Source organism: Lissotriton vulgaris, chromosome 1_1 (assembly GCF_964263255.1).
Source record: "Lissotriton vulgaris chromosome 1_1, aLisVul1.2, whole genome shotgun sequence".
NCBI lineage: Eukaryota > Metazoa > Chordata > Amphibia > Caudata > Salamandridae > Lissotriton > Lissotriton vulgaris.
The window spans coordinates 1635800101-1635817307 of record NC_141685.1 but is presented as its reverse complement, the minus strand read 5'-3'; the positions used below and the strand labels follow the sequence as shown (position 1 = coordinate 1635817307).

Below are 17207 nucleotides of genomic sequence, written 5' to 3'. Positions count from 1 at the left end.
TGCTATTGAGTCTAGAATGTTCAGCATGGAGTTGTGCTAATGATCTGTAAGGTCATGGCCATCAGCCATGGCCAAGGGAGATGGCAAAATGTTATTGCTGAGGGATGATGGATTATTCAAGTTCAAACTTTGCATGTGTCTTTTCCTGAGTTTTTTTTGTTTTTTTCTTTTTTAGTCCTCACCGTTTCTGTGATGAGGAAAGTGATTCAGATAATCTGTCCAGTCACAAGGGTTGATAGATTCTAGTGTTGAGTAAGGTTGAGTCAGGTTGAGGTCCGCTAAGAAGGTTTTCAGACTGTTGACTGCTGGGTCATTAAGGTAATTCCACATTCCAGTGGAGGTTAAAATCACTGAAGAAGATCTAGGTGCAGTGCTGTCCTGCGTTAGTTGAGATGATTTCTATGATTTGTTCTTTAAATGTTATGTTATCTCCCAATGGGTTATAGATTGAAAGCAGTTTACACAGTGGATTGTTGTTACTCAAAATATCAATGCATAAGTATTCACATGAGGGTAGTTCAAAGGAATGTGACTGTTTCACTGAGAGATTATTTCGGTGTATGCAAGCAGTATCTCCACCTGGTCTGTTAGGTCTATCTAGTCATATGATGTTGTTGTTAGGCGGGACTAGTAAGCCAAAGCTTGGAGTGGAGGCATCATTTAGCAATGTTTCATTCTGGGTAAGTAGGTCCAGCTAGTGTGCAAGGACGAGGTCCGCGATATCCACTTCATGTCTCACTACCAATCTGCAGTTGAGTAGCATGCATCTCAGGTGTGGTTTGATGTCAGTAGAAGTCTACTGAGTGATGGGCACTTGCTTAAGGTTGGGCTTGTTTACATGTCTGTGGTTGGGCATTGGTTCTCTGTGTGGGTTTGAAAGTATTGTTTGGATTTGGTTCAAATCAACTTTAACAGAGTATGTAGAATTAAATGAGAGGAGGAGAGAGTGAATTTCACTATCGGAAACCGGATTATTTAGTCTGATGGGCTGAGTGTAGGCTTTAGGGTAGGGTATCATTCTCCATCTCAGGTGGGGAGATGCTGAGAATGTTGAGTTCTCATTAGCTGTGGTGTGACAGTGGCCTAGTGGTGAAATTTGTATCTAGGCTATAGTTGTGTCTATTCTTCATAGGAGTTTTGCAGAGCCATCTCCCGCGCTTCTAATCGGGAAGGATTTATTCTACCTCCGACGTGGCCTGGACTGACTACGATTGATTCTCGGTCTCCATTACCGACTGCGCATTTTACCGGGAAGGATTATTTCTACCTCCGACGTGGCCCAGAACGACAACGATTATATCTACGGTGGCTTTACTCCCGAGATGTCCAACCCACGGGTGGACGAATAACAACAATTAATGAATATCAACACACCTTCAGATTTGTAATTAGAGACCCTGTGTTTCCTCACATCGAGAGTACTATTCATCGAATTCTACCCCGAAAAAACACGACTGACTGGGTGCCCGCCCCAATCCCCCGTCCTGATGAAGACCCCGCCGCAAGGGAATAACTAATACCTGCCAATTTTAAAGGGGTCGAAACGTCGACAGCTTTTGTTTCTTCGTCAGCTCCACCCTCCCTAATAATTGACATTTAATGTATTAAGTGGAGCATGATATCCGCTACATTTGGATCTATTTGATTGACCTTTTTTCGCTCTGTTTGTATTTTGACTATAATTTAGACAATACAGTAAGGCTGTTTAGCCGTGTTTTATGTCACCGACTCTGACCCACACTTCCCATCACGTTTTCACCTCCTTCCCTCCCCTGGGGCACTTAACAAATGTTTTGTATAAATGCTTATTGCTGCTATTTAATACGTACCTACATTGTGATTAAACAACAATGTATGTGAATTAAGTGTATTCATTAATTTTTTCAACACTTCAGTTTTAATTTATGTTTCCTCTCCCTGGAAGAATATTTATGGCAACTTGGATTTTTTCCACTCTGCAGGTAAATGCAGAAAACTCAGAATCTTTCTGTATGTTTCTACACACTTCAAGCTATTGGGCCTTTCTAAAAATGACTTGTATTAAACTGATTCTAATATCTTTTTGCAATAAATACTGAAGAGCGTTCTGGTGTTTAATCTTGAAATTAGGGATTCGAATTGTTATCCTTCATATTTCAATCAATCAATCAATCAATTAATTAGGATTTATAGATCAAGGCTAATTTCCCGATAGGATAGCCCTCAATGTCAGTTGTGCAAGCAGGGTGACATTGAGGGACCCAGAGCAGGCGTCAGCAACCAGAACAAGGAGAGCAAAGGCGAACTTGGGCTCCTGCAACAAAGAACTGACAATTTGCCAACCAGTAACATTATAGTCCCTGCAAACCACGTTGGCGGTCGGTAATGCTGCCAAGGAGATCTGGCTGGTGACGCCAGAGAGAAGTCTTTGGTGGTGGAGGCGGCCCGTAACTTGTAAAAGGTAAGCGTGAAGACCGGCTCCTGCTGCAATGCAAAGCAGGTGGCTAGACCCGCAACAGATCTGAGCCCTGCACCGTGTAGCAGCAGAGTCTGGTTAACCCATTGAAAGGAGGGTCAGACCGCGGGACTGTCTCAAGAGCAGCAGACAAGATCACTGCCAGAGTTGGGCTTGGAGGATGCAATTACTCTATTCAGTGTCCACACCACGTGAAGCTTTGTACCACGAATGAGCAGTGACTGATTACCCCTTAAGAGCGGGGTCATACCCTCAGAGGTTCACTTGGCGAATAAGACACTACCAGAGCGGGCTTGTAGAGCATATTCACCCTGATTCTCAAGCCTCACCACAAAATGCTGGTCAAGGCAGTAAGCAGTCTCCAAGCAGGCAGTCGGTAAGGACGGTGGGCGAGTCAATTGCTTTGTTCGGTTCAGGCAGCAGGTGAGGTGCAGAGGGAGAGTCCATCACTGTGCTTGGTTGCAGTCGGATTACAGCCAGAGCGGGGCATCTATGGGGCACTCACACAGTATCATTGACCTCGCTGCAGAACGCTGGCTGCGACCACAGGCAGACCTCAGGCCGACAGCAGGCGAGGGTGGCAGGCAGGTCTATCGTTGTGCATTACGAGTCATCAGGCTTCATGAAAAAAATGTGTGAGAAATAATCCAGTTCCAACAATAAGAGAGCCAGAGCTGTCCTCATTCCATATGTGGCTTGCAGTGTAGTGGATGGTGGGATATAAACTGGGATATATATACTGATAGGCGATCCCCAACCCAGGAGCTTCTCTCCTAATGCTCCAGCTCGTGGCCATCTTTCATTCAATATTGCAGAAAAAACAAGTTACTTACCTGTGCACTTTGATTCTCCTCTATTGATATATTTCATAGTTGATGATATAAACTACTGCATGAATTATATTGTTTATCAACGCTGGAACCCAGCATCCGATGCTTGTGCCTAGGGTGACACACCTGTGATGGAACAGGTGCAACCAGTAAAGTATCTTAATACACCTTGGAGGGAGGTGATACCCTAGAGCTCAGTTCAAACAGATATAACCATTTAGGAGCGGTGCACAACCCATTTACTTGAAGATATTTCATAGTTTCACATGACACTCTGTCCTCTCACTATAGGAGCTCGCCACATTGGAGACCCACTTTAGATTACCTTTAAACTTGTGCCGAGAAGTCTAATGTATGGTGGTCCTTGAGCGGAAGAGTGACTCAGTAGCTGGCTGGAGTTTGGTTCTTTCGAAAATTATGTGAATTGGTTAACAATATCACTTGTTTAAGCTTTACTTTTCAATGCTTCACTTTACACTGTCTATTGCAATTAGGGCTCCAGGTTTTATGTTATTTTTTTCTGGTTTTCTGGTGTATTTATCCATATTTATTATGGGTTTTGTGAAAAAAGTAAAGCTGAAACTGCTATATTTCCACATTTATTTCACAAATAAATATGCAGTCATGCTTAAATGCCTGCCAGGTTTCAGGAATATGAAAACCCGCAGAAGAAAAATCAATGGCTTTTATGAAAATATGCACATTTCAGTATCAGCCTTGTGCATATTTACTGCTGTTTAAGCCTCTTTATTAAAATTCCTTAATTTTTTAGCTCCTTTTCCTATCAATCCAAACAGTTATTGGCCTGGCAGTCAATGCAAAGTGTATTTAGAATCACTCAAAAAGCACCAAATTTCTGTTTTTATTCACATTTAAAAATAAATACAGACAAGAAAATAAATGGTTTTCTGTCTGTATTTATCTGTAAAAATCAGTAAAAATGAAAAACAGGAGTCTTAATTATAATTACCACGGGACTCCCGCCTTGAAGACAGGGAAGATTAAAGCATGTGAATTAATGAAAGATAACAATTCTGGCGAAGCAGAGTGTAGAGGTTACCTTGTTTTTTTTCTCCACTCTGTAATGTAGGTCGCCCAGACATTCAGTTAATTAGTCCAGCCCCCTAATCAACTACAATCTGAGATAAAATCAAATATAATTTGTATGTCTCAACATTAGCAGGACATTATTTTTAAACACTTGTTTAGGGGTAGTGCACATACGTGTATGATATCTGGGATCCTACAGCACTACAAAGGTACCTCTACTTGGATGCCCAAAGTTTAATTTCATAGGTGCCGTTGTGAGAGAAGGATTAGATACCCATGACTAGGGTGATGTCTAAAATTCCCCATATGTTCTCACAAACTCCAATGTAATATGTTGTGACGTGCCATGTTGAAGGAAGTTTGGATGGCAAGTATAGTCTTTCCACTGAAGTTGTCTGCCTGAAGGATAACATGGACATAATCACTGATGATTCTTTGTGCGATCTTGATACTTTTTGTGGGGCTGAGTCTAGGAGCTGTCGTGTAAAAGGTCATATATTCAGGGGGAGTGTTTGGGGTGTGACATCCCCAAAATAATTGCATTCTTGGCTTGGTATTTTTTGGTATTTTGGTCTGGAGGCCTTGAGTCGGGTCTGCTATGTCTATACACGTTCTTCTCGTCATCCCAATTTCACTATGAGGTTTTAACTTATTCATTTTAGATCAGAACCTTCAATATGAATATTGACCTGTTTACTAAAAAAGTAGTAAATCTGCACGCATTGAAGCACGCCTTGAAAGGGTGCATATTTACTGCTAAAAATCTAATGACCCTCACACCCTGGGAATTTTCTGCCGTGGTATTGGGGTCATTTTAATTTTACTGGCAGTAAAAAGCCATCTGACTGTCCATTCTAAATAGAGTGGACATTTGGATGTTTAACCTTGGCACAATTCCACCAGCCGTTGAGATGGAGTACCTTGTACACAAAACACTAAAGCAGCCCTAGTGGTGCACCTAATGCAAGTCTGTATTGATCCTGCACCTTCCCTAATGACGGTCATTTCAATCATTCACCCTGCAGCCCACTTATTTTTAGTTGGGAAATTTGAAGTTCACACGCAGCAAATCTCACTGACTATGCTATATGGTGGCATATAGTCTAATGTTCTACATACGCTTGCAAATGTCTTGTTAACCCCATTTCTAGATATTTGATAGCTTTAAGATCATTTTCTGTTCAAAGGTGTTTTCAGCGAAGAGGTTGTTGCAACACTTTTCCATACATGCCAATGGGCCTGATTCAGAGGGGACACTCAACTTTTTAAAGCCAAAAATGGCTTTATTTAAGCTGTCTCCCGTCTGAAATTGCCTCTCTTTCTTTCGAAATCAATGGGGGAAATACAATTTCGCAATTATCTTTTATTAAATGTCACACTTTACTCTTCCAAATGTTGGCAGGCATGCTTTTCTTGAATTGAGGCCGAGCACTGGAGAAGGTATATTTTCAGGAGTTCAGTGATTAAATTTCAATAAGGGAGAAAGGAGTTTAAGTAATTTGCTCTGGTTCAGAGCGGCATACACAGACAAATAATTGGCATTGATTGCTTTGGCCTTTGTTTTATACTTCACAAGTCAGTGTTGTTTCCATGTCTATTCAATATTTTGTGTACTTCTGGTATTTTTCAGCCACATGTATCAGTTTGATTATGGACATAAGCATTACTACCAAGCTCGGATGGAAGTGGATGAGGCCTACATGATCAAGCTAGCAGACAGGTAACCAAACTTTTCTCTCTATGATGTGTGTTTCTTGAAAATGTTATCAGTCATTCAAACTTCCAGAAGTAAAATGGCCACTGTGTCATTCAGTAGGAGCGCACATGCATGGTAATGCTTTTCTTATTTTTTTGCTGCCGCTACATACCATTCAGAAAAGGGGGTGGTGATGAACAGAGTGTCTGAATTAAGCAGACCACTCTTACCAAGTCCAAAGATCAGGGCTTGATCCATCACCGTTATTTATCTCACTGCACCATCCTAGTTCAGAACCTGGCTATATGCAAATCAGTCTGTCCCTGGCCCAGTGCATCATGGGAACAGGGCAGACTAAACTACCAAGCCAATTCTTCACCAGAAAGGAGACAAGCTACCGGGGACCGGTTTCTGGCATTTCAGCCGTCATCGGCCCGGCTTGCTTGAATCCTGATGGTGCAGTGAGAAAGGGACTCATGTCTGAGTATACCCTGCCACACCTATAGTGGCCAAAAACGATTCAGAAAAGGGGGTGGTGATGAACAGAGTGTCTGAATTAAGCAGACCACTCTTACCCAGTCCAAAGATCAGGGTTTGATCCATCACCGTTATTTATCTCACTGCACCATCCTAGTTCAGAACCTGGCTATATGCAAATCAGTCTGTCCCTGGCCCAGTGCATCATGGGAACAGGGCAGACTAAACTACCAAGCCAATTCTTCACCAGAAAGGAGACAAGCTACCGGGGACCGGTTTCTGGCATTTCAGCCGTCATCGGCCCGGCTTGCTTGAATCATGATGGTGCAGTGAGAAAGGGACTCATGTCTGAGTATACCCTGCCACACCTATAGTGGCCAAAAACGATTCAGAAAAGGGGGTGGTGATGAACAGAGTGTCTGAATTAAGCAGACCACTCTTACCCAGTCCAAAGATCAGGGCTTGATCCATCACCGTTATTTATCTCACTGCACCATCCTAGTTCAGAACCTGGCTATATGCAAATCAGTCTGTCCCTGGCCCAGTGCATCATGGGAACAGGGCAGACTAAACTACCAAGCCAATTCTTCACCAGAAAGGAGACAAGCTACCGGGGACCGGTTTCTGGTATTTCAGCCGTCATCGGCCCGGCTTGCTTGAATCCTGATGGTGCAGTGAGAAAGGGACTCATGTCTGAGTATACCCTGCCACACCTATAGTGGCCAAAAACGATTCAGAAAAGGGGGTGGTGATGAACAGAGCGTCTGAATTAAGCAGACCACTCTTACCCTGTCCAAAGATCAGGGCTTGATCCATCACCGTTATTTATCTCACTGCACCATCCTAGTTCAGAGCCTGGCTATATGCAAATCAGTCTGTCCCTGGCCCAGTGCATCATGGGAACAGGGCAGACTAAACTACCAAGCCAATTCTTCACCAGAAAGGAGACAAGCTACCGGGGACCAGTTTCTGGCATTTCAGCCGTCATCGGCCCGGCTTGCTTGAATCCTGATGGTGCAGTGAGAAAGGGACTCATGTCTGAGTATACCCTGCCACACCTATAGTGGCCAAAAACGATTCAGAAAAGGGGGTGGTGATGAACAGAGTGTCTGAATTAAGCAGACCACTCTTACCCAGTCCAAAGATCAGGGCTTGATCCATCACCGTTATTTATCTCACTGCACCATCCTAGTTCAGAACCTGGCTATATGCAAATCAGTCTGTCCCTGGCCCAGTGCATCATGGGAACAGGGCAGACTAAACTACCAAGCCAATTCTTCACCAGAAAGGAGACAAGCTACCGGGGACCGGTTTCTGGCATTTCAGCCGTCATCGGCCCGGCTTGCTTGAATCCTGATGGTGCAGTGAGAAAGGGACTCATGTCTGAGTATACCCTGCCACACCTATAGTGGCCAAAAACGATTCCGAAAAGGGGGTGGTGATGAACAGAGTGTCTGAATTAAGCAGACCACTCTTACCCAGTCCAAAGATCAGGGCTTGATCCATCACCGTTATTTATCTCACTGCACCATCCTAGTTCAGAACCTGGCTATATGCAAATCAGTCTGTCCCTGGCCCAGTGCATAATGGGAACAGGGCAGACTAAACTACCAAGCCAATTCTTCACCAGAAAGGAGACAAGCTACCGGGGACCGGTTTCTGGCATACCATTCTACATTCTACCTACCATTCTACATACCATTGGCAATAAACACTGGCAAAGCCAATAGGTTAATAAGGCAGGACCTATTGGCTTTTACAGTACTTGTTACTTCAATGCGTTCATCACCGTGTTCTGAATACTCTGCTTTATGTTCATTGAATTCTTTCAATTTATCCAGCACACAGAGCTCCAAATATATTCTGTAGCATTTTTTTAGCAAGCTCTTGTGACATAATAGCGTTCTGTGGAGTGACACAAAGATTAAAGTATGGGCAATTGAGATGTCACTTGTATTGTCCTATAAAGCCATTTACTTCCTGAAATGCAGATTCCCCGTTTTATGTACGTTATTACAAGGACCACCCTGTAAGCTCACCTAGACAGGCGCAAGTATTTTATATAGATGTACAATGTGCTGTGGGCATCATTCAATAAGTAAGAATCACATCCTCAGTAAATGATCCCCTCACTTAATGTAATCGCTCCTATATACAGAGAACATTTCTCAGTTAAAACAAAAACAAGAAAGGTCTGACAAGGGTTTCTTTTGCTGATATATATTCTCTCAACAGATCTCAGTACTCCTCCGTGTACTCATTATATACAAAGTGCAAATGACACAGTGCTCCAGTGAATGTGACAATGCATAAAAACGAACACAAGACTCTGTACAATCCCAGCCCATCCAACATTTTACAACAAAAATATGGTATCGATTATTACACATTCATATCCATCATAATAGAAAAGTGAGCCAGGAATTAGATGTCGACGTTTCGACCCAATGTGAATAAAAGGGTCTCCTTTTTTTGTTTCCAGCCATTGATGTCGTAATGGATTAAAAAATGCATGATTTTATGAGCTGTTATAATCAGTGTCACTTTCGTAGAGGTTCATTATACGTATGAATAAATTCGAGTGAGTAACTGACGTAGGATTGCTAGGTTTCTGTCTGTCTCTCACAGGTCTTAAGCCAAAGGATTTAGTCCTGAGGAGACCCTTTTATTCAACTGGAGTCGAAATGTGTGCCCTGATGTTGTGATTCTTTTTAAATGGAGAAAGTGATATTTTGAAATGACTGAGAAGTCCAGTTGCTAAACCATTCAGAGTAAACCAACATCAAAGAGACCACCTTCCTTATTGCAACACCTGTAAGTGGCCCAGAGGGACATTTTGTTTTTACTAGAAGAATCTGCTCCTGTTTCTCCCATATGATCCAAAAATATGGTTGCCTGCTGCCTCCTGTGTAGAAGTCTAAATCTGATCACATAATTATTTGCTAGCTCTTGAGTCATGGTTAATATCAGGACGATTAACTATGCTGTGTCTTATTTTTTCAAATGTGAATGATGTCTAGAACCTAAACTCTATCCGATTTTTTACAAGGTTTTATTTGTCACCTGCCACTATGCCTTAATTCAGACAGGTTTAAAACTTTTCCTGAATTGTGTTCAGTTTTGGCCCACGGGTGAGTCTGAAGTACAGTATTTTGCTATTTAACAACATATCTGTTTTTCTTGCCATAGAATTAGAGCTAACATTGCATAGCCTCCACCACTGGCTGCTGTTGTAGATCTTAATTTATATTCAGTAGGATCTGTATTATAAACAGTGGTCTTAATTTAGGTTAAACAAAAGGCACTTGAAAGATTAAGACTAAATACCTAGAAAGAGGCCCTATTGGAAGTAGTTTAGCATACATTACTCAGGAAAATTTCCCTAAAGGTTTTTCCGTGTCTCTGCCATAGACAGTATGAGGTTTCTGCTAACTGAAAGAATAGCAATGGAAATCTATTGTATGAACTGACTATCAAAGCTGTAGAGGTTTTAGATTCTTCATTGTTTCCACATGACCATATTCACTGATTTTTGCAGAATTGCCTGTGTCAAGCATGTTAAGTTTATTATGGATCATTTTCAACAACTTGCTTTTACAAAGCATTTTTAAATCCCATAATCCTTTACAACGCAGCATTTATTTCCCATGTGTTGTAATTGAAAATGTGATGCAAAAAAGGGGTTGAAATTGATCCCTAATAAATGTGTACCTAGTTTTTTTTTTGCAGAATTCCATTTCTCATTGTGCCTAAACTTAACTATACTAGATGTCAGTAACAGTAAATAAATGACAAAGCAGAGCTTACTTATTCTGAAAGCCATATGTTCTAAAGAAACATTGTTCGCAACATAATTAACACATTTAACGCAATTTCTCAATACTGCAAAATGCGTAAATGTAACTAAATAAAAATGGCAGTGAGTATAGAATATATAATACTCTTAATGTTAAGGTGCAGTCAAGGAAATAAGACAATGCAATGGTTCGGTATAACACTGCCTGTGATTGTAGATTATGAAAAGCTCTATCCAGTTTTCTTTGCAGTGTTCTAGTTTAATATAAACGAATATGTTTAATTCAGCACAAAGACAATATTTGACAAAAATAGTTGACAATGCAGCAAAATGTATGTCAATATAGAAGAAGTACATTCTTTTGAAAAAAAATCCTGATCTTAGTTCTATCATAAAGATTCATTTTGAAAATATACAATAATGTATTTCTTTTAATATTTAAAAGAAAAAAATCATTAAACGCTGCTGTGTTCTTTCTGTAAGCATTGTAATTGTTGTTTACATTCAAGTGTATTTAAATGCAATGTAAACTATTTGCGATGTAAAAAACATGTTGTAATTGAAAGTTACTTTGTTTTCTTTGTAATGATGAATATCCCCTGTGTCATGTATCCTATTTCACAGCTCAGAGAAGTTGATTCGACGATGTTGGAGGGAAGTTTTTGGTCTACTTGGGATCTTTGCTAATCTGGTGACTGTTTTTCTTATTGAGTTAATCACCTTTCTAAGCAAATCCATTTTCCAGGTAAGTTTGTGACTTCATTATCAAAATTAAGTCGAACTGTAGTAACTGGGGGTGATGATGGCATTGGTACACAAAGTACGTTCTATCTTATGGGGATAGAGGGCTCATGGAACAGCAAGCATGTTCGGTATCTCATTCACAAACCTATTTCTTTATTTTTCAGTTTTGCATGTCAGCCTTGTTGAGTGTGTAAATTAAAACTGCTAGAAATCTCATGAATTCATGAGACAGATGTGTAACATTTAATCTCAATTTCATACTATCTCATTAATTAGCCTTTGGCAGGGGTTTTGAATAAGCAGATCTGAAGGTAGCACTTTATATAAAAAAAAATATTCATTAGATCTGTTTAATCACTGCTGATTTTTCAGTCATTTAATCTGGGATTCATGCTAACCGACTGTGCATTTAGTCTCTTCATCAAATTCTATTATTTGTTTTCATATAGTTTTTTCCGTCCACCTGTTGGGAATTTCTGCACTAGTTGAGTAAAGGTCCCTACTGCATAACTGACATGGAATTTGGGACTAAGGAATGTCTCTTCATCTTAAAGCTGAATCCTTTTCATTTCAAAGCTCAGGCATGTGCTGCCTTGCCTGTATCTTGCCCTATTCCTCCCCCTCCTGCCTTCCCTCATTCATCATTCATAACCACAAGATCACAGTACTTTCCCCAGTCTCTTCCTTATGTAAGAATTATTATTTGACAACTATTTCTTGTGTCTCTGATGTTTCTCTTTATCTCAGTGGCTTCTGCCACACTTTATTTTTTATATAACATAGATCGTAGCGGTCCCAGTTTTCCAGCGTGAAACTATTCTAGATTGACATGCAGAGAATTTACCTGCCATCTAGGGGTTCGACACAAAAAATGTTTTCTAAAGAAAACAAATAAATTTTTGTGGTCGACCGTAGGTAGAGTATGTAGGACTCTCAGTGATGTCTACCATAAGCCCACACTGCCTGGACTACTCTCTTCGGAGTATTTTTTTGCCATGGGATGGACTTCATCTCTACAGGCCTACACATGGATTGGTTGCAGTCAACTTCGCCTGATCACCTATATGATTTTAGTTCATTATCTAGAGAACATTCATGAGTGAATTATAATTGTTGACTAATATCTTGGGACAAATGCTCCTTGGGAGCTCTGTCATTTGATATGAATCAAAGGTTAGTAGACCTCACTTCACATAAGTTCCAGGCCTGATACTCTCTGGGCAGACCTGTTCAACCTAGAATTTACATCCACAGTTAGTGAATAGCCTTTTCTGCAAATGAATTACATGGTGACTCTGAGGTTTACTGCTTGCCTAACACTGAGCTTTGTCCCGAGGATCCATCAACTCTTAATATCTGGGCTTGCCCTAGAGCTCAATATAATTAAGAAACCAAAACTCAAACATAATCATCAAATTGTTAAGGCATTGCCATGAAAATACAGCTAAATGCCACATCTAGCTATGGTATTGCACATTGTCGTTGCAATATTACTGCACCCAATGTGCACTCAACTCAGAACAAGTCCCGTAGCTGTTTATGAAGGGACCTCCATCATGCCTATCGGCAAAACAGATCACGCAAAATACCCGTCTGAACACTTCAGAAAGAAGAGCTCAGTTGAGATGTGCCTTGCAGATGACAATCTCTACCTGCCGGACAAAGAACATGTTACACACTGAAGAGGCTTTCAAGCCGAGACCTCCAGCCTCCGTTCTCTGAAACCATGAACATTTCATAAATTGAGGTTTTAGTTTCTGCTCTCCAATAGAAATGCTAGAATGTCACAGATCGCACCCAGACAAATGGCACTGCTACAAGGCATACTAATAAGAGAATGTAAACGAAGCCATTGGCAAAACATCATACAAGGACCCGGAACTAATTTGGAATGCAGTAAACAAGGAAATTCATCCTTTGCCCCTAATACACCATAGAGTAAAACCAAAAATTAACTGAAGTATTTGCACCACGTTTTATTTTTATTAATTAAGGCTAACCTCTGAGATCTTTGAGTCACGTTGCATGTTATCTTGTAATGCTTTGTCTTCTTTGGACTCATCTGTGAGACCCTTGAGTGTCCACACGTCTACCTTTAGAGCGTACACTAATCTATCATTAAAGAGTTTACTATGAATTGCTCAGCCTTTCTAGATGTAGACGCCATCCTACCTCTTGTTGCGTACAACTGTTCTTTCCCTTGGGCAAATCTAGTCAAGTGTTACTCCCACACTGGTTCCCATAATGCGATAAATATGCCTTTTTTTTAAATTGAAAATTCTGTCCTCATTTGACACTCAAAAAGCAGTTGAGTCACAAATGGGGGATTCCAGTGCTGAAACCCAAGTTATTTAAATTAGCCTAGGCTTCTGCAAGTGCAAACATTTTCCAGTTTGAAAGGAGACTAGGGGGTGTTTAGTGAGAGATGAGCATTGTTCTCAACCCAAATTATTGCCAGAGTAGCCCTCATCTAACCTAGTTCCAGCCACACAAACGCATTTGCAGGGTGCCACATCAGCCGGAATGTGAAGCATAACACCCAGAGTGAGTTCGCCCAGAGAGGATCAGGTCTGCAGAGGTTGATAGCTTTGCTTGAAATTGTTGCTAGACTTTCAAAGAGTGAGAAAAGGAGATCAGGATTAAATGTGAAAATGTTTGCCAAGCAAAAGCACCCTTTGTAATTTATTGAAGTTTTCCCATTTGTAAGTACACAAAAAAGCTATCTATTAAAGTTTGTGAAATAATTAAAATTCTAAATTCACAATGTATCTACAGCAGTTAGGAATGTGTGTGCAAAGGTTGAAAAATTTAAAGTATCAGCATAGCCTTCATGATGGACAGTAGGTGACAAATTGTGAAGATTACATGGGCCTTTTTTCTCATTTTCTGCTGTCACTTTATATGTGTTATTAGTGAAGCAAGGGTAATCAAGGTGTGCATGTGTAAAACGGAGACCAGTTAAGTACACCGAAACCATACATGCCTCCTATAAATATTAATTCTGTCTGTAGGTAATGGCAGTTCTGATAGATACATCTGCCGTGTGGATTCCTCACCTTGTGAATATCCCCCTTGCGCCAGCAACATTCGGAAATTCTTTTTCGTATCCTCGTGCCGGTGGTGGATAGGACGTCACAGAGACACGGCTCTGCTCGCGACTCCGCTGACGTCACCGACGCCTATAATAGGCCCACGCCGGCGTGATGACATCAGTTCCCTTTTTTCCGCGTCGTCGACGCTAACGGTTATCGGGAATCTCTGTAGCCTACTGGTACATTGTTGCCGTTTTGTTGCATATTTCTGCTTCTCTGTATCCTGTCTCTTCAAAGATGTCATCCAAGAAGACTGGCTTCAAGCCCTGCAGGGAGTGTGCGGTAAAATGATGTCCATTACCGACCCCCATGAAGACTGCATCTGGTGTTTAAGTTCCGACCATGATGTGGAGGATTGTTCTTCATGTCGGAAGATGAATCCGAAGGCCCTGAGGGAGAGAGAAGCCAAACTTCTGGTTGCTAAGGTGAAAGCTGGAAAGGAGAAGTCGTCAAGATCTCGTTCTCGAAGGGCGAGGTCGAAGTCCAGGGCGAGGTCGAGATCTGCTTCTCGAGAGAGGTCGTCTTCGAAGTCGGCGTCAGATCATGTTTCGAAGTCTAAGAAGAAGCACAAGAAGAGGAGACATGAGTCCCGACGTCGGCCTGGTAAGGAGTCGAGGTCGAGGTCACCGAAGAAGGTACGTTCGAAGGTGGTTACTCTCGAAGTCTCTGAGCATGAAGGTGAGGCCTCACCTTCTGAGTCGCATGGGCGGTCTCCTACTCCGGCTCCGAATGCTTCTCCGGTTCCGAATCCGTCTCCGGCGCCGTCCCCGGCCCGTGAAGAGGAAGAGGCTCGGGACATTGTGGATTCTGCGCCTGTTGATGAGCCGAATCCGATCCCTCTACAGGACTGGCCTGATGGTTTTCAGCCGCCCTTTCCTGCTCCAGGCCAGGACCCTTCAGCGTTTCTTAACGCTATGTATGGCGTCTTCTCAAGGGCGTGGTACCCCTCTGGTGCACCTTCGGGTCCCATGGGTCCTTTGGCATTCAGCCTGGGAGTTCCTCACTCCTATCCTCCGGCTCCGTTTATGCCTTACATGCCGGCTCCGATGCCGCATTGGCAGTTCCCGGCTCCGCCGAAGTCGTCGACGCCGATTCCAGCGTCGCCTGCTCCTGAACATCCTCGAGGGCATTCTTCTGTGCCGTCGGATTCGATACCGGCACCGGCCCCGAATCCGTCGAAGCCGCAGGTGGATCCGGCTGCGAGGCGTGTAAAGGGGAGGTCCAGAAGGGAAGCTCAACGCCGTTTGGAAGAGCAGAGATACATGGATTCACAGTCTGATGTTGAAGAAGGTGAATTAGAAGAGAGCTGTTTTGAGGAGTTGGCGGATTCAGGGACTCTTGATTTCTCTCCAGAGTGGGAGTTGCCCTCAGGCTCAGGTGCTCCCTCTAAGGATATCCAGCCTTACCATCTGGTTATGAGGAAGGCTGCTGAGCTTCTTCAATTGACTCTGCCTACAGTGGAGTTCAAGTCTAATATCCTCACTGAAGTCTTGCATTCACCGAATTCTGTGGTTGAGCCTTTACTTCCATTCAATGAAGCCTTGACTGATCCTATTATGGAGGTATGGAAGAAACCTTTGTTGGCTCCTGCGGTTTCTAAGAGTGTTGCGAGGAGGTACAGGGCTGCTCCTGAGGACCCGGCTTTTCTGTGTTCACATCCTTTGCCAGAGAGCCTGGCCATTCAGGCTGCCTGTTCAAAGAAGAGTCTTAGTGCCTTTCCTCAGGTTCCTTGTGAGAAGGAAGCAAAGAAACAGGACCAGGTGGCAAAAAAGACCTTTTCATCGGCTAGTATGGCGTTGAAGTCAACTAATGCCACATGTCTTATGGGAAGGTATGTGCATGCCCTGATGGACTCCTTGCGTATCCTGGCTCCAAAAATTCCTGACGCCAACCGGAAGGATTTTGAGGAGGTGATTTCTGACACTCAGGCAGCAGCCCGCCAGGTTATTCAAAGTGGTCTGGACACTGCCGACTCTGTGGCTCGTATTATGGGCACTGCTGTCGCCACTAGGTCAGCCTGGTTGAAGTCATCGGACTTTTCGGCTGATGTTCAGGCGACTCTGCTTGATCTTCCTTTTGATGGATCAGGTCTCTTTGGGAAGAAGGCGGATGCAGCTCTTGAGAGATTCAAGGATTGCAGAGCAACAGCAAAGTCTTTGGGTCTCCAGATCAGGGGCACTTTTTCCAACAGAAGGTTCAGGGGCTTTGGTCGCTCCTTTCGGAATTTCCGGCAAGGCCAACAGCAGCAGCAGCAACAACAGCAGCAGCAAAATTCAGTGTACAGATCGTACAGGAGAAAGCAAAGAGCGCGTCCTCGTGGACGTCAGCCCTCCTCTTCCTCCACCTCTTCCAACCCCCCTGCCGCAGAAAAGCAGCCCTAGATCCGCTATTCAGGATCATGTGGGTCCGGTTGGGGGTCGGCTTACCCATTTTCTACAGGATTGGGAATCGGTTACGACAGATCTTTGGCTTCTCAATCTTGTAGAAAATGGGTATGCCCTTCCCTTTCGGGAATTCCCCCCTGTTTACCCTCCTTGTCAAGGTTTTTGCACCGAGGAACATCTGTCTCTTCTGCAGGAGGAGGTTCTAACTCTGTTACGAAAGGGTGCGATAGAGGTGGTCCCAGAGCAGGAAAGGGGTCAGGGATGCTACTCCAGGTATTTCCTGATCCCCAAAAAGGATGGCAGGCTTCGTCCAATCCTGGATCTCAGGATCTTGAATCTCTATCTGAAGCAGGAGAAATTCAAGATGCTCACCCTTGTTCAGGTTTTTCAAGCGTTGATGGAAGGAGACTGGATGGTGTCGCTCGACTTGCAGGACGCGTATTTCCACATACCCATCCTGAAGTCGCACAGGAAGTATCTCCGTTTCACGGTTGGGTCGCAGCACTACCAGTTTGCGGTCCTTCCGTTTGGTCTTACTACTGCGCCTCGAGTCTTCACCAAGGTGATGGCGGTGGTGGCAGCTCATCTCAGGAGGTCGGGGATACCTGTGTTCCCTTATTTGGACGACTGGCTGATCAAAGCGGAGTCGTCAGAGAAGGTGCTCCATCATCTGCAAGAGACAA

General features: G+C 43.0%; 1 protein-coding gene across 1 annotated transcript in view; it reads left to right on the top strand.

Moving 5' to 3' along the window:
- LOC147750963 (uncharacterized) overlaps nt 1-17207 on the top strand; it is a 199901-nt gene that overhangs the window by 178366 nt on the left and 4328 nt on the right. Inside the window, exons 9-10 of the mRNA XM_086937406.1 lie at nt 5966-6055; nt 10929-11049. Of these exons, the coding sequence (XP_086793532.1) occupies nt 5966-6055; nt 10929-11049 (211 nt within the window). The remainder of the gene's footprint in view (nt 1-5965; nt 6056-10928; nt 11050-17207) is intronic.